Below are 18,475 nucleotides of genomic sequence, written 5' to 3' on the forward strand. Positions count from 1 at the left end.
TGTGTGTGTGTGTGTGTGTGTGTATTTGGGGGTGGGGGTGGGGGGCTATGGGTTTATTACAGGCTTTTGGTGTTGCAGCCAAACAGACGCCCCTCTTTTTTCAGTTGCAGTGTAGAACTGAAGAGACACATATTTTAAACACATGCTGTTTCATCTGCTTTTATCCCTCAGTCTCTTTGTCTTTTGTCTTTTCCGTCACAAACTACTAACTCTGAACCTCCTCACATTTAAATACATAAGCCTATATACCAACATGGTAATCAAACTAAACATGTTCTTAATATAATTAGTCTCACCATCTCAAGTTTGCAATTGCATAAAGAAACAAGAGACAACAAACCAAGCAAAAAAAGGACCAGGGCTTTAAAGAGTCTTTAAGGAGTCAGAGTGTGTGCATACATTTTCTAAAAAAAAAAAAAAAACTCCTGTGTGTCTGTGTGTGTGTTTGTGTGAGTGTGTGCGTGACCTCTTTCATCCTTACTCCACCTCTGTGATGACGTGGCTTTATTTTGTCTTAAAGAAACATGTCTTCATATAAAGTTAAGCCATGTGGTCTCATAGGTGACGGGCTATGAAGAGGATTTTGTGTGCACTGAGCTTCAGCACCTTGTATTACACACACGTGGTGTTCAGGTCCACTGGAGTGTGGAGGTGCTATGTCCTTTCATCATTTTCTCCTCCGGTTTGTGTTTGTTTGCGTGTATCCTTTCATGTTTGCTACACCTCTGTGTTCACGTGGCTTGATTTTGTTTTGAAAACGCATGGATTAATATAGAGTTAAGCCATGTAGTTCTATAAGAACGACTTCTAGAACTGCGACATCCAGAAATGATTGTTCCTTTGTCAGGACAGTAAATAGTGGAAGTCAGAGTAAGGGCAGATAATTATAATACTGTTGAATCTCTGCCCCAATACATCACCAGAATGTTATTGTTCACCAAAACAAAAATAAAAAATACAAAATCAATGACACAAGAGGTTCACCGGACTGACATCAGAACATGTTTTAGACAGTTGGTACAACAACATGGAAATAGAATCTACAGAACATGGCAGACAAAACGAACAGTCATCTATATTACAGTAAAATGTAATTTCCCGAAAGGACAACTCACTCAACTTATTCCAATAAGACAAGGTTATTCACTTTATATAGAATAAATAAGAAATATTTCATATCAAGAAACTTCTCTTTAGTTTTTTTTTTCCTGTTAGCATCCCCTCTGACAGATTTACACACAAAACGATGTACGACGAAATGAAGTCTTTGAGGCATGCGCAAACCATGTAAACATTTGTGTAAATAGAGGATTTGTTGATGCTTCGGAGAAACGGCAGGTTTCTCTTCTTGCTAAAAAAACATCTGGCCATACAAACCCATTATAATTTTTTGTAAAAAGGAGTAGATGTATTGTATATGTATTTTGGTTCACACACAAACTCCCCCCCCCTCTCTCTCTCTCTCTCTCTCTCTCTCTCCCTCTCGCTCTCTCTCTCTCTCTCTCTCTCTCTCTCTCTCTCACACACACACACACACACAAGCGCTCGCGCGTGTTGTTTATTTCCCATCCATAAAACTGCTACGGGACGCCATTTAAGTATACCGACACTACAAAAACGCAGTCCGGCTCTACAACACGGCCTACTTATGTGTTAACATCCAAATCAATAAAGTTCTGCATAAAATGAAGAAAACACTCGAAGATATAAAATCTGCATACTAACCTAAGACTTTTTTTTACTTTCTGTCTGTTGCTCTAGACTTAAACTTGTAATGGGACCTGCAGACATGTATTTATTTTCAGCTTTATTTATTTATTTTTATTGCACCAAGTTTCTGGTAGTAAATAGAAACCAGTGTTGCGCACGCATTCAACACAATTCGTTTCATGAGAGAGAATGCCTTGCATAGCAGTTGATACACGACAATTTATAAAAATAGAAAGGACTTGGAAAAAAGACTGACGATGGTAAGCAGACAAACGTTATATCCTTGTTTTCAGTCTGAAATGTGCACAGCTGAGCTGGAAGTTTAATTTGATGGAAAGGGTTGATTTATTAAATAAATAATAACTGTCGTGAGTCCTCTTCTTAACTAACTCTAAACTCTTGTGACGTCAGGCTACTGATCAGCCGCCGCCGCAGCGCATGAGCCACCCTAAAAGCAAGCCGAACGCCGAGATCCCAGGGATAGACCCGATGGTCAGACAACCGGAAAACAAACGGCTATTGGCTGCTTGTATCAGCTTCAACTATCAGGCGCTATGTAATTAAATCCTGCCAGCAAAAAAGAGTGGGTGGGGTGGGGGAGTACAAATACAAACGAACAGCAACGCGCTTGTGTGCGAGCTGTGGGTGCTTTTCGTGCTTGTTAATGACCGGGTGAAATCCCATTTTCAGCACTTCAGCACACACCTCTGGTGTCAATAAACAATCAATCAACTTTCTGCACATTTTATCTTGAAGAATTTAATCCGATATCAAATTGCATTACTGTATAATAATTGCTAGCTTAATAAGAACTCGGTAGAACGTAATGGCAACAAAATCTTTGAATTCATCAATCTATTAGTCTGATCCGAAGGTTTACACTGAGTCAATCTGAGTGCTTTGAAAGATTGGCCGCCGAAACAAACTCAATTTTTTACTATCGCAATCGCCTAATAGGAAATAATCCAGAAGTTCCAGGAAATTTCCAACTCTGAAAATTAGACGTTCCTAATACTTCAGCTGCAGCGTCATATGCGCTTGTTTGGGATCATACTTAGATTGACATCACGTTTGGCTCACTCGGAATGTTAAAAGAAATTGAAGCAGTAGATGTGCATGTACATTTTTGCAGTTCTTGGGAATGTGAGATGTGTGTGTGCATGCATGCGTGTCTGAGCGTTTATGTCCTGCTAGTCCTTGGATTGGTCCTTATTTTGTTTCTTCATTTTCATCCTCCGGTTCTGGAACCAGATCTTCACTTGCCGCTCTGTCAGATTGAGTGCGCGTGCCACCTCATGTCGCCGATCGCGCGTGAGGTACATGTTGAACAGGAACTCCTTCTCCAACTCTAGCGTCTGGTATTTGGTGTACGGACAACGTTTCTTTCTGGAGGAACGTGCATGAAGCCAATTGGCCGATGGGTCATCTGCAGGAAGAAACGACAGAAAAAAAATCATCGATTAAAAAATGGAAATTGATAATCCATGCAGTCACTCTAACACTATTTTGTGTTCACGACATCTTGAAGACAACACTAGACTCAGCAAATGACACTTTTATGCACGTTATTAATAACACATAATTTGGACATAAGTAAAACCATGGCCCTTTTATATGGCATCACATCAAAGCCACGCGGCCTTCTTTCCATGAATACCCTCCAGTATGCAGATGAAAAATGACAGAGGATTAAAGGGGGGGAAAAAACAGAAAAAGAAGAGAAAAGAAAAACTCGGACTACCATGCTGATTTCCTTTTTTTTCTTGTTGGTTAATTTTTTTAAATTATTATTGAACTCATTTGTACCTCACATTGGCTTCACGCGCCATTCAAGGAGGCAACTATCGATAACAAGAAAACAAAACAAAAAAGCAAGGCAAAGTTGAATGCACTAGGAGTAAGCACTGTCTCTATATTTGCAGCTTAATCTAATTTTATGACAAAAAGAAAGCAAACACACAAACACACATTGGTGAAAGTGTTCTATCTTTTAGTTTTTTGTAAGGATTATGATTTAAATAGAGCGCTAAATCCATCGCCTGTGTAGCAATTGTTCCTAAATTTCCTAGCTGTGGGAAATCTATAATCCAGAAAAAAATGTTATCCTTTGCTATTCATTAAGCGTACTGAGATTTGGCTCTTTTGAGTGCAGTAGCAGAAATCTGAATGAAAACTAAATGTTTTTTGTTTTCGATGAGAACATAATGAATTTATCTCAGTTATTTCCCTCGTTGTCTTTGCATCGCCTCCTTGTTTGCCAGGCCACTGTGCCCCCACCACCCCTGCTTCCCATCACCACAACCCCGTTTATAGCATTCAGGACAATGTAATTAGCCTTAAATTCTCGTTTAGCAGGCATGGGTTTGGTTTGGGGCTCAAAGCTATGTCCCCCCCCCCCCCCCCCCCCCCCATCTCCACTATGAGGCAGGTTGTAAAGGTTGTAAGGAGTCTCCCGGCATCTCAAGTTTCTAAAGGATAGTTAGAGATCAAAACAAAGCCCCCTACTCAATTTTAAACCCGTTGATAGTGCTTTTTTCCATCTGAAAGAAAATTGCGCATCCATAGCTCGTTCTGGTACATTTCCATTTTTATATGTTCTAAATAAAATCTTTAACCAAGCGCAAGCATTTCCTGTGGTTAGGTCAGAGTCTTCCTCCATTAAGTCAAACCAACAAACGGAAACGCCTAGCAGTTAGAATAACTAAACTTTAACAAAGAAAAAAATACACCCAATGTTACCAAGTCAGGCCTTAAAACTCCAAACAAGACAAATAAAAACTCAGTTTTAAAAGCCATAAAATGCCATCAGCAATGATAAAAATGTGGGACACACAGGGGAAAACAAGAGCATGCTGCGATTATTTCCTTTAAAGCTGCTGTTCATTCGTTGCAGTGTTATTCGATTTTATTTCATTTAAAGGAAATCAGAGAAACAAACCACAAATGAAGTCTAACCATCAGTATGACCTGGAAATAGTTACTCTTTCTGAATCTTTCTGATTCATCCTTGCACCCACCAGCAGGTCTCCAGCAGGTGCTATGTCCTTTCATCATTTTCTCCTCCGGTTTGTGTTTGTTTGCGTGTATACGTCCTCCTTTCACGTTTGCTACGCCTCTGTGTTCACGTGGTTTGATTTTGTCTTGAAAACACATGGCTTAATATAAAGTTAAGCCATGTAGTTCTATAAGAATTACTTATAGAACTGCGACCTCCAGAATAGGTTGTTCCTTTGTCAGGAGAGTAAATAGTGGAAGTCAGAGTAAGGGCAGATAATTATAATTCTATTGAATCTCTGCCCCAATACATCATCAGAGTGTAATTCGTTATTGTTCACCATAAAAAAAAAGTTAAATCAATGACACAAAAGGTTTCCCGGACTAACATTAGAACGTGTTCTACAAAACGTAAAGAAACATGTAAAGAAACATGAGGTATAACGACTTGGTAATTAGAATCTACAGAAGATGGCAGACAAAACGAACAGTCATCTATATTACAGTAAAATGCAATTTCTTGAAACGACAACTCACTCAACTCATTCTAATAAGACAAGGTTATTCACTTTATATACAATAAATAAGAAATATTTCATATCAATTAACTTCTGTTTAGTCTTTTTTTAGTCTTTTTTTTCCTGTTATCATTGCCCTTTCCAATTTAACATTTGAGGTGGCTGCTCCTCCCTGAGACTGTTTCTCTTCCTCCTAAGTGTGGAGTTTGTCCTCCACACCATCACTAAGTGCTTGTCATATAATCATCTAAGTAATCTTGTAGGGTCTTTAAAAGATAAAACACCTTGTGATTACTGACATTCTGATCTGGATCCCATTTTATATTTATGTATAATAAATTGTTTTAATAATTAGATATCAAGCAACTTTTTGAGTTTGAAATGAGTAAATACAATTAGGATATTAACTCTCCTGCATTTCATGGTGACATTTGCAATTGGCTTGAAGTTGACCTCTATTGTAGTTTGCCACATCCATATTGACTTCCTGATGAAGGCTCTTTGGGTCCGGTTGGTTTTGTACAGTTCTAAGCATTCCAGGATTCATGTGTGAGCCATTCACTCATAGGCTTTCTTGTAGTCAGTCCAGGTGGTGCATGATTGGTCAGTCTCATGTTGCAGACAATGACTGCTCTAGCTACCAGTAGCTGGTGTTTTGCCCCTCTGATGTTTCTGCCAGTTCCTGTCTGAGGTCGAATAATTTATTGAGCCATATGCCTGTTCATAGCTCCTATGATGCCTGACACTATGGTTCTTCTGTGCTGCCAGAGGCTCATGGAATATAGTTAGCTTTTTTAGCCAGTACGTGTGAAAGACGCTAAGGACTGGTACTGTCCAACTCTTCATATTTGAAACTCTTGAGATGACTGGTGTTGTGAACTGACACTGTATATAACCAGTGGGTGGCATGATGGGCTATGGCCGTCATTTGTATGCAGTCTATAGTAATCTTGCAATGCTTGAAACTCTGGGTTTTGAAGATGATTGCATTATCTAGAATCTGTCTCTGCTTGGATTTGACAGAAGATATAATTTAGGTTTCTCTTCTGTTCTCCCTGCAAGTTGAATTATAGTTAGTGGCCATTGTCAGTAAATATGTCCTTAATACCTTCTGGAATTAATTTCCTTCAACAAAAGCAGCATGTAGAGGATTTATTTCAATGCAGAACAAAATATTGTCCAGTAAGGTGATGAGGCTGGTGGGAACTACGGGGGTGAGAGCTTTTGTCACTGTAAAGTGTGTGCTTTGCATTCCCTGGGTGTATATTCACCTCTACGACCATTCATTACCCTCAGAGCTGTGCCGTGACGATGGCTGTCACCCAGGATGACAAACCGAATGAGGAGTGGGAGAGTTTGGAAAGGGCTGAGTTAGTGTAGACATCTTTTTTCTAATATATGGGAAGTCAGAGAGTATCTCAATAGAAAGAATAAGGCTGGGGTGGGGTGTTGCTTGTATAATGGTAACCCTTGCTTGTATGTTAACTTTAAGTTTTCTGTAGGTTACATCCACATAGTTGCAGAAGCCTGGTGTTCATGGACAGGCGCATGGATGAAAAGATTTACGTTCCCTTAAAGCTGCCTGCTATAGCCCATGGCCCTGCAGCTGATGTTCAGTTGTTAGCATGTGGGTCTTTGCCTAGGTGTGTGTGTGTGTGTCTACTTTGATGAATGCATGGAAACAGCAACTGAAACAGTTAAGATAAATATCCCATCCAGTCTCTTTTTCTCTGTGTGTCTTCCTCCCTTTGCAATTTCACCCTAATAGTTCCAGAAATTGACCTCTCATATATCCCAAAGGCATGTTATTACATTTCCCAGAGTCATATTTTATCCCGCTCCCATACTTCCCCATCCCCATCCACCGCCAACACTTATACCCCACCCACCAACAGCAACACGCCAATTAATGGGGTTGTTTACTCTGTGTTATAAGTTAATAAAGTTCAAGGTAATAACTTTGTCAGCCTGCTTGGCAGCAAAAGCAGAAGCACAAAGACTGGAGTGTAATCTTGTAGTTTATTCTGGAAAGCAGCCCAGTGCCAGCAGCATAAAGAGAAATCTGTAGCTGTAGACTGGCATTAACTGGATAGGATGTTTTCAAAGGTAGCATTCCAGTGATGTTATTCACATGGCGACCATTTTAAATACTCAGCCATAATCTGAAGATAGACTACATCATGCAGACACTCATTTTTATATATTCCTCCCTGAAAACAAGTTAAAGAGGACAGGTACAGTTTATTAGACTGATTTCACAAGCAAAGCTAGTCTTAGAACCTGGCTATCACAGCATGTTCATTTTCAGATCTACAAGGTTGAATCGGGGAAACAGTCAAGTTTTTCATGTTGATAAAAAAAAAATGTCCAGAATGTTTCTGTGGTTGACGACACATGAAAGCCAAAAAGTAAAACTTTTTCAGAATTCTTCCAACACCAACCATCTGTTCAAAATTCCTTATTACTATCAAATAGGGGAGGAATTTTGCCGTGCTGTAGCTGACACATTTAAGTATATAATGTCAACATTTTCAGGGGAATCTGGTTACTGTGGAGGACTGCATTGTTAGGCATTTATATGTGACCACTTCTATCCGGTATAAGACCCAGTGTTACGTGAATAATAACAGAAAGTACATTTTAATGTTCTAATTTCATGAGTACACAATATGTAACATGCCTGTTTGTGAGTTTTAAAGGTGCTGAAATTTTTATTTTGCTACCTTTGGAAATTAATGGCTCCTTGCTTCCCTGTTTCCAAGCTAAGTTAAGCCAATAAACGTAATATGTATCCTATATACATAAACATCCTATATACATAAACATGGTTTCAGTCTTCTCATTTTACCCTTTTCAAGGATGTCCCTAAAATGCCTAAAGATGTAAAAGAAAGTTATTCCAAACCAAAGAGTTTTGAAAATGACAAATGCAAATCACCCAGTGTGTTTCCACTCAAACTGCTTTACTAATTACTCCAAAAAAAAAAAAAAAGTCGCGCGGGGAGGCTCAATCAACGCAGTGTTGTGACGCCACCATTTTGAAATGTCCACGTTATGAAAAAGAGAAAAGGCTTTCACATGCTGCTTAGTATGCTCCCACTACCTGAAACATTAAGTCACTGCAATACGGACACAAAGAGAACACAAATCAACCAGAGGAAAAAAGTCTCTATGGCTGCTTTTTGAACCCTATAAGACAGCTCAGAGAGAAACTTTTTTTTCTATTACTCATTCAAACAGGGGAACAGAGGAACTCTTCAGGAGGAGCACCTTCACGAACACCACGGCGCTACGAACGGAAAGTCTAATAATTCAGACTGGAGCCTGCTAGCCTCCATCCTGTCTTTAGACTAGCTCACTGTTCTGATGGATAGCGTGCTCAATCGCAGTAATAAGCTGGCTGTGCATGTGTATGCATATGTGTGTGACTCTAGTGTAGTATTCGTGTATATATACACTAAACGTGAATGTGTGTATATATGAATGTGTGTTTCTTTGTGACCATTTTTTTCTTATTAAGGCCACAATAGAGACAGAGGTCTCCCGCTCTTTCTCGCACACTGATGTTCCGACTCCTCTGGTAGATTTGTCAGGAGGGAGTTGAGAAAGGGAAATAAACTCCGGCGTCAGTTAAAAAGAAATTATACATTCATTTGAATCTCTTTCTAGGGTACGGTTTTCTTCTGTCCCATCCAAAAAGTCAAGAAACTTTGGAAGAGAACTGTGAAGAGACCCAGCATCAAATGCTGTTGTTAAAAAAAGCAAACAATCAGAAAAAACACAAAGGAACAAAGGCACATAAAAGAAGAGGAGAGAAAAAAGACCGTCCTGCACTTCTCAAACTACCAACGGATTTATAACAAGATGACTGTGATTTGTGGAAGGTATTTTTACATATACGTTCATATAACCACCAGACTACAGACCACAATAAGGTCAGTAGAGCTGTGCCTGGGTTGAAGTATTACACAGCAGGAAAGGGTAATTTTAACAAAGTTACAATTCAATTAGCTGTTTGTTTGATGCTTTGAGATTAACCTGATTTGAAGGCTGCAGTCATTTATATATTATTGGGTGATTTCTTTTAAAAAGTAAATAAATAAATAAAACTCGCTAGTACATAAAGAACACACAAAATTAAATTAATTTAGGATATATATTCATTGTGTTTCACGTTGTAGCTGGCAAAGCTCGAAGCCATTGAGGAATTTACATGGGCCTAGGTGGGACGATTTATACACGCTGTGAGAAGGCAGAGTGCACGTCCTGACTGTCCAGCTCTGATGTGAGTCTAACAAAGTGTAGCCAGACTTAGGCTGACTTAGAGGCCTCTGCGCCACAGATGCTGGCGGCTCGGAGCTCTGCGGCTAGGTCACTGACCTTTCATGATTTTTAAAAAGAAACCGGGTTCGACAATCTGGTTTGTAGTCTTTTGTCTTCTTCTTCCCATTTATAAGCGTACAACTAACAAGAGAAACGGTAGACGCGCGGGGCGTGGGGGGCATAAAATGGGTAATGCGTAAATGCGAAGGATTGGAAGCAGAAGGGTCCAGAGACGATATCTTAATCTATCTCAAAGAAGATTTGGTCTTTTTGAAACAGGATAGTAATGCGTATGTCAATCTGAATGTAACACAAACAAACTACCTTCTGTGATTTCTGTCGGGTTGATAGATTTAAGGACGAAGAGGAAAAAAAGTGCCAAATAGGCTAGAAGTTTTCCAACTGTTAGTCTTAATAATCTTTCTTCCTAAGTTGACTTTGAAGCTTTTTGGACTCACCGCCCTACCGCGCGCTCCAAACCTTTTAACGTGTATATAATACGCATCATTTGCGCAAAGCTGTGACAAGCTTTTGCCAGACGGTCAACACTATCGTAAGCACTATGAGTCACTTTGACGGTCTCTTTTAAGGCAATACCAGGGTCACCTTTAAAGCAAGCAACATTATAATACAGAGTGTTGCTCGTAATATCTTTAGCTAATTTAACAGCTTTAATAAAATCGTATGCATCACTTGCTAGTCACTGACACATTTTTTAAAGAACTGTTAAAGTCTGAAAAAGTTGCGTCCCATAATCCATTTAAAAAATGTTGCTACAGGCGCCAGCTGCAAATACAAGGATGACATGAGCCAAAAAACACAGTAAAGTTAGAGAGCAGACGGTGGGGGCACTTCGGCCTCTCCAGTTCTTTGTTCTAGTTTTATGGCGGCATTAAAAGCATTTACAATCACCCTCCCTCGTCTTGTTCTCTCCCACTATCACGCGTTATTTCCTGCTTTAATAACTTACTTTGATCCAGGCCATCTTTGTCCTCATTCCCTTCACTAATGTCCTTGTTTTCTTCGAACCCTGTTCCCTGGATGGCGGCCGAATGGTGGCTAAGCTCGCGCGCTGCCGTGGACGCTGACTCCAAGATGTGTGTTGTGGGCTCGTGCTGATGCTGTCCCATGATTTTGGATGCGATCTCCCCACCGAGATGGCCAAGCTGAGGCTCCAGCTTGACCTGACCCGTTTGGCCCTGTACCGGACCAGACTCAGAGCTCCGCGGCGCACAGTCCAGCCATGAACGTATGTACCGTGTGTCCGCGGCGGGCACGTGCTGCGCGGGGATGTAGGGATGGTAGACAGCGGGGAGGCCACTGGCTCCGTGGTGTGGATTAAATGGACTCCATGATGACGAGAAGACTGGAGGCTTGGGCTGGAAACTGCAGGACGGATAGGAATCGGGATGGGGATGCTCCGTGTGCGCAGCAGCGCCACCAGGCAGCCTCCCACTCGCGGACGCAGCGGAGCTCGAGCCGGAATATTGGGCGCTAGGAAAGCGAGTCTGGGATGAGAGTTCATCGCTCTCGTGACTTATGATGGAGTCCACGTAATAGTTGCTCAAAGTCCCAGAAATGGACATTCTCGGGCATTATCTGTGAAACGCCTCGAGTTCACTAAATAGAAAACAAGACAAGAGACATTACGAGATTTCCTTCTTTTGCCTCTCTTTCTTTTTCTTCTTCAATTCTGTGCTTTGGTAGGTTGCCCCCTCCCTTTCTTACTTCGTCTCTCTGCCTCTCTATCCCTCCCCTAGTCCCTTTCTTTCGAAACAAAGTGCTACAGCCCTACAGCCTAGCACTGTGCACGGGGGTTTGTCAAGTCTGTGAGCGAGGCGAAAAGTGATTGGCCGGTTTTTTTTTTCTTCTAACCTGAAAAAAAGCGTCAATGAAGCGTAAATCACGCATGCACAAGCCCCCACCCCCTACCCCAGATAGATGTTTATATGCAATATGCAAAATTAAGGCTATTTCCGAATATCTTGTCAATTTATTTACTGCTGCTTTCGATCTAGAATGATATAAAACCGTTAAATTATGTTATGTCTGGACTGTATGTATGAACTGTAAAGCAGAGACAATGGCTGACAAATAAGTAGTACCAAATGAATAAAAAAAAAACTAAATCAATTCCTGGATCGAGGAGTGTGCTTTTAAAATACCAGTAGTATAAGTGCCAATAGTCCTCCACTTAAGGAGAGTTAACACAGATATTTTCTATCCTAGACAAGATAGGCGGTAAAATTCACACCTATGTGTGTTTTTCATCGTTTACTTGACTCCTGGATCTACTTGGCAGCTTCTCTGAGAATTCTGGAGCGTTTTTATTGACAGATTAACAGCCAGTTGTGTTAACGAGCGCCATTAAATCGGGTCCTGCGTGGTTAGGTCGCTTGTCTTTATAGCGCAAACTACTTCAACTACTTTTTTGAGTCTGTTTAATACCATAATAAAATCCTAGATCGTGCCGGCTGCTTTGGTTTTTATTGAGTTGATATATGGCCTGTGGTGGTGCGGATTGTAAACGCAACTGGGGCTGTTGAATCTTTCCTGCTACTCCGGTACAGGGTACTTTACACTCAGCGGTCAGCCTGCTATGGATAAACATAACTCGGTCCGGAGCGCAATGAGGGCACCGGGAAGAGAAGCTGGAACGGACTTTTGTTTCATGGAACCGGTGGTGACTTCTTTGGCTGAATTAGTTGGGATGAAATCCGCCGGTGTGCTCGAAACCAAGAAGCTGAAGAGCAGCTGCAGTCTGTGCTGATCGGAAGTCCTAACATTTGACTTGCAGCTGACCTGCAAAGTCACCGGGCTTGTAAGTCTTTGCATTTATTTATAATTACAGACTTGGAGTCTTTGACTCGTTCAGGAAGTCATTCTAGTACTCAAGGGTATAAATCCGGTCTGTGCATCGTGTATGGAGCTAACAGTTATTTACGACAATTGAATATGAAATACAGGTTACTTGTTATTAAAGCTGTTATTTACCAGGTGAAAGATGGACTATAGCGCAGCTTTCATATATGCTGAGGAGACGATTCTGAGCAACGGCTGGTGAATGTTCATTTCAGGAGAAGAAATGCAAATACAAACCCAACAAACCTAGAGTCCTTCAAACATGACTGACTCTGGCGCACAGTTTGGTATTTGAGCTTGAATTCACCACATTCCTCTGAGCTTTTGTATTAAAGCACTCATTTACAACTTCGTTTGAAAATCAAAAAGAAAAAGAAATAAAAATATAAACTGTATTAAAAAAATCTAGCTGTTCATGCTCAATCAAATATGTTCTAGATAAAGTTACTGTGACCCAGATCGCTTTTATCCACAAGAACAAGTAATGAGGTGCGTTGTGAAGCAGTGTAGCACATTGCCACATACGTGCCAATTAACCGGACAGTTCAAATTGTTAAGCATTAATTAGCATTATTTTCGATATGTTTAGAGTAGAAAAATACATACTGTTTTGCAGGCATAAATGCTAGGGATATTTTTCTTTTTCAGACCACAGGCTGTGGGAATTTTAATTGTCGGTGGGCCTCCGCCCTGCAGGGCGTTCTGCCAAATCGAGGAGTTAATTGGAGACAGTGGTGCTGAAAAAGCTAAAATAATTTTTCTGCAAACCACCTTAAATTTCAACATCTTCAGTGTTATGACTAAAGAGAGTTTTGGAAAATAACCTTCATAGACACACAAACAAAATCCAATACCGTCATGCTCGGTTTGTTAACATTGCCCATACCCAATTAGATGTTCTCTTCAAATTTCCTGTAGAGAAAATATTTCCCATCTGACATGGCACAGATTGGCACAAAAGCATGAAACAACTGGAAAGACGTCGGTAACCAAAAAACACAATTTCACTGCGAAAACTGAGCATAATGAAGTACATGTGCAAATTCAGCCTCGTCTGTTCAACTGTTATGTTTTTTATCCATTTCCAATATCTCAAATTTTCTGTTTTGTGTGTTTGTTTTTTTCTGTTTAATATTATCTTAATATCGATCGCAGGAGTCATTTAGTGAGAATGAAGCCAGCTGAGTCAATTAAAAAATAAAGTGTAAGAAAGCAATTTACATGCATGATGAAGATGACTTTACTTCATGCATTTCTCTATTTTCAGATATTGAAATTGAAAAGAAAATGATCGCAGTGTGCCGGATATACTAAAGTGAATATTTTTAAGTAAACCTAGTTTGTTTTTCCCACAGTGAAAGCTCCACAATCACATTGTAACCAATTACAAATTAGATCTAAAGTTAAAGGTATTTTGGCTGTTAATCACAATAAAGTTAAAATTAAATAAATGTAGTCGGTGGGGTAAGAAAAATAACGTGAACTTAACAATTTTCTAAATTATTTTGTAGCAAAACAAAACAAAAACAAAATAATAATAATATATAAATGTAGCATTGACACAGCTAAAATGTCATTATGCAGATATTTAATATTTCAGAAAAGCAGCTCAAATCATCGACTTGCATACATTTTTTTCTTTTCTTTTTTAAGGGTAAATATTATTTTTAAATTACTTTTAATTTGTTTTTAGTTTTACTTAGATAAAATATATTCATTAGCCCTTTGATCTGATTTTTTTTTTTTAAATCAACTAGTCCCTGTGGTATTTGTATTTAATTTAATACAGAATCGGTCGGTTAATTGTTCAGTCGGTTAGTTTCCCTGGGTGAAAGAGGTCTCAACATTCTGTCTCAGGAACTTTTGATATTTAAATATTTAATTTCCCCTCATACTGGCATTTTTTTCTTCATCCGCTGTTCCTTTTTTTCCTAAACGGCGGAAACGTTTTGAAAGGAGCGCAAAATAGGCAATAACATACATTTCATTATCTTCTGAAATAGAGTGAGGGTCTCAAGTATTCTCCGTTGCATTAAAAGAAACACAATAACCTTTTTTCCTGGAATATGCATAATGAGTTAACACACATACAGACATCGTTTCCTCTTCTGTTCAGTTCTTTCTGATATTAAACTGCATTTTCTATTTTGTTTGTAGAAGTAGTCTGTTTAAATAGGCATGCATCACGTGGTCACATTAATATTTTTAGTGTAATGTAATTAATATGTTTTTAAATTGAATTTCTAAAAATCAAAAAAATCTCAAATATTATGAACATTGAGTACAAAACCAGAGGAACAAACTGTTTCAGTGTTAATTCTACAAGAAAAAAATTCCCAAATGTGATAACAGATACTGCAAAAATTAAACTATCAGATTAACACTGATGCATGCTTCTGGTGGAGGTCAGCGTTTACCACTCCAGTAATGGCGGTGTAATAATAAGTCTAAAAAATTAAATAAGATAATAATAAATAATTAAAAGAAATCATTAACACTTACTCATGTGATTTACAATGACTCATTTAGGCTTTATATTCTTATTAAAGGTAACGGTTGTTACCTTACAATAAAACCTGCTGAGTATGATAACCTGTGTGATTGATGTGATCTATATATTTTAATAACGACCACGTGGCTGAACGTCGTAGATCATCATATTTCTCAGCTGAAAAGCTTAAGGAGGCTTTCAAAGGATTCAATACGTCCTATACATTCACCTATTCACACAAGCGGTTTTTTATGCTTAAATCTTTCTATCTAACACTGATAGATGCATCGGACCAACTTGGAGTTAGTATCGTGCCCATGTTTGGCAAACAAACCAGCAACGTTAGGATGACTAGATGACCGCTCTCCCTCCTAATCTACAGCCACAGTGAAGTCAGTATTAATCATTAGTTAAGCAGCAGGAAAAAAGTAGAAACATATCGTTATGCTGGACGGGCGACAAGTAATGTCTGGAAACATCTTAACTATAGTACAGCTGCTGATAATTCATCTTGTATCATTTGACTCAAATAGGGATATTGTTAATAAGTCCACGATATCTTTTAGTTTAGGCACTTCGTTGCTCTAGGGATGATAGTCGTGCTGCTGATGTAATTACAGTATCTTAAAAATCTACAGGAGACCAAAATTATGGGTCTGTTAAGGTGGGTGCAGATTATAAAAAACAAAGCATTTATTAAACACATTAAAAGGATTTATTTTATTTTTTGCCTGGCTTAGTAATTCATGATTTGGTATCATCACTACAATCATTCTTTTATTGAGAATAGAGATTTATAAATCTTAGTTAAATGCATGCTTTTGCTAACATTTGTTCTACAATACATAGCCTCAGAGGACATTTTTGCCAGCAGTATTGAAATCCTAGACAATGTTTGAATATGAATATCTCAAAAAAAAACTATTAAAGCATCAATCTTTCAATGGCTTCTCTCACCACAAAATTAAATCAGGATCTGTAATTTGTGAGTATTGGCTAGTTAAAATGTGGAAATAAACGACTAAATAAAACCGCCCTGTAAAGTCGCATATTTTAGCACACACTAATAAAATTAAACGAAATCACATTGCAGAAGACAGCTAGTGACAATTTTTGAATAGCATATAGTTGTATTACATAATAACGCAAAGACAAAAATGTAAAATACTTTTTACCATGAATTTCTTCTAAAAAGAGTTTTCAAATGGCACTTTATTTATAACTGATTATTTTAATATAAACATATTTTTTTATTTTTCAAGACTGAAGGTATGCACATTGCCCTGGAGATGTCTTATGCTGCACATCCTTTCCAGCCCTCTCTCTGTCTGACTCTATGGAAGTCCTCTTCTCCTTCTTTAGTATCCAGCCGCATATGCAAATCACTATAATCGCTTTCCTTTGCCACCCATCGCTTTGCTGTATGCCTTGCCTCAGAGTACTCTTGTCTACTTTCTTTATCTCCTTGACTGTCCCATTTTTTCTTTGTTCTTCCTTTAAGTATTTTCCTGTTCTTTCTTATTTCACCAAGTCTCCTTGTTCTCTTTCCTGTATCCAGAGGGCACACCAAATACCTTCTTGCCAGTTTCCCCGTCACGTAGTAAGTCTTCCCCACCACCGAGAGCCTGTTTCAACTCCTGTCTGAACTCTGTGTAACATTTTCTTTCTTCTGCTTCCACCACTTAATGCTTGCCTGGGCCTTCACACACTTCCGTTGCTTCATTTCCAAAGTCATCCTACAGATCACTATGCAATGCTGTCTAGCTGCTCTCATGGTTTTGGGTTTTCGACTCAGTTTGTGGACTTTTGAATTCTTCTTTATCATTTTATTCTCCATTTGGTTCTTAGTTTGCTTATTATTGGTTGACACTTGCCTAGGCATCTTGAGTCTTAAGTTCTTTGGCTCACTTAATATTCTGCTTCAAAATATTTGGTTTAGTCTGTTCCTATTTTTTCTTAGTCTTTCCCTCCTTGTCTCAACTTGTCTGTCAATGTCTCTGTGTTTAGTTACATCCTGTTTTATTTTGTTAACCTCTTGACTCATTTCTGTTGTGTTTCATTTTGCTTCCCCTATTAATGTGATTAGTTTCAGCTTTTTCACTATTTTGCTCCACCCATGTTGCTTTTGCCTGATTAGCCTCTGATCTATCTGAATCCTTTGTTAGTCTGTTCTTGTTCTGTTATTCTGATTGCCTGCTGATCTGTTTCTGCATGTTTTCCCTGTTGGTTTTCTCCATGTTAGTACTTTGCTTATTGGGCTCTGTTTTTTTTCCAGAAGTCTCAGCCTCAGTTGAGATGATATTTTTGTTTGTTAAATATATCTGCAGTTCTGCACATGGATCCACATTCTCCTTAATTCCTTAAAGCTACATTTGCCCCTGCAACTACGGTTTCATATCTTTTTCAGATTGTACTTTCTGCATAAAATGTGGTCCACTCTCATGCAACATGCAGTGTTTCTGTCTCTCCTTGAAGTATGTATTGACAGCTATTTCCATCATTTTCACAAAATCCACTTTTCCATTTATTTATTTATTTATTTATTTATTTATTTGTACTTTTTTGTTGTAGAACATAATCACCAAATGGGATGATGGGTTACACCACAGCAATACCACATGAAGAAGGCTCGTATTTACAATCATTTTATCGAATAGACTGTTTATTTAGTGGGACAGGACAAAGTACCTTTTTCTGTTTGTTTTTTGTTACCAGCACACAATAAACAGCAGCTACAACTAGTGCTAGGATGTGCTTGATTTACGCCTCTTTTCAGGTTGGTGGCATGCAGCTGGTGTGACTCAGGCAGTTTCAGGTTCCTGTGATCTTAAGCATACAGACCAACAACTTGAAACAACTACATCTCACAGCTCCTGTTTGAATCCAGAAGCTTTGTGAATGACAGCAGCAGTGGCCACCAACATTGAAAATAAAATAACTCCAATTTATTCTGGAATCTCAACACAAAAACTGAATAAAACTCAGTGAAGCCAATGCCTAATTTTTAAATGCAATAAAAACTTCTCTGAAGCTTTGGCATAGGGGAACATTTTAGGGCCACTTGGAGATGGGGCTTGCAATCTAAGATCGAAAACCTTGGACTGTAAAAACTAGTGAACAAGGTAAGCTCTTCAGACATATTTGTATGAATGCAACGGCAGAGGGGAAAGTATTTCTTCCTCGGATCAAACTAGAGGATTTTTTATTTCAAAAAAATATAAAACATAAAAATGTTTTTTTTTTTAAACTACACTATAGAGCCACTTACTCGTGCCTTTTTTTTTTAGTTTTACAGCTTGGCCTACACACTATCTTGTGCAAGACATTCTGCTTTTCCCTGGATTGAAATGTGCCAAAATTATAAATTAGTTTTACTTTTGTGCTTCATATCAGCCTAAACTGTCAACTCACTTGAGTCTGAGTCCTTCTTGAATCTGACACTGACTCCACTCAAACAAATTTCATATTACAATACTATAATACTAGAAGAACTGATGGTCACACATGTAACAATAAATAAAAATGCAAGAAAAAAATGTTCTTTAATATCTCGCTATGTTTACTTGCAATATCCACTG

General features: G+C 38.7%; 1 protein-coding gene across 1 annotated transcript; it reads right to left on the bottom strand.

Annotated features, from left to right (window-relative positions):
- Positions 1–821: 821 nt before the first annotated feature.
- On the bottom strand, positions 822–11,348 carry hoxb9a (homeobox B9a). Its single transcript, XM_085270271.1, has 2 exons — positions 10,515–11,348; positions 822–3,136 (listed from the first exon to the last, which is right to left on the bottom strand). The coding sequence occupies exons 1-2, from the start codon at positions 11,128–11,130 to the stop codon at positions 2,901–2,903; spliced, it is 852 nt and encodes a 283-aa protein (XP_085126397.1). The 5' UTR covers positions 11,131–11,348; the 3' UTR covers positions 822–2,900.
- Between the last annotated feature and the right edge of the window lie 7,127 nt (positions 11,349–18,475).

The sequence above is a fragment of the Mchenga conophoros genome, linkage group LG4 (assembly GCF_057382185.1).
Source record: "Mchenga conophoros isolate Kocher_MC1m ecotype Shallow Benthic linkage group LG4, M_conophoros_male_GT1.1, whole genome shotgun sequence".
NCBI classification, from domain to species: Eukaryota; Metazoa; Chordata; class Actinopteri; order Cichliformes; family Cichlidae; genus Mchenga; species Mchenga conophoros.

Coding starts and splice junctions, on each gene's coding strand:
- hoxb9a (XM_085270271.1), bottom strand. CDS start 11,130: ATGTCCATTTCTGGGACTTTGAGCAACTATTACGTGGACTCCATCATA. Junction 3,137..10,514: donor CAAAGATGGCCTGGATCAAA/GTAAGTTATTAA, acceptor TTCTTCCTGCAG/ATGACCCATCGGCCAATTGG.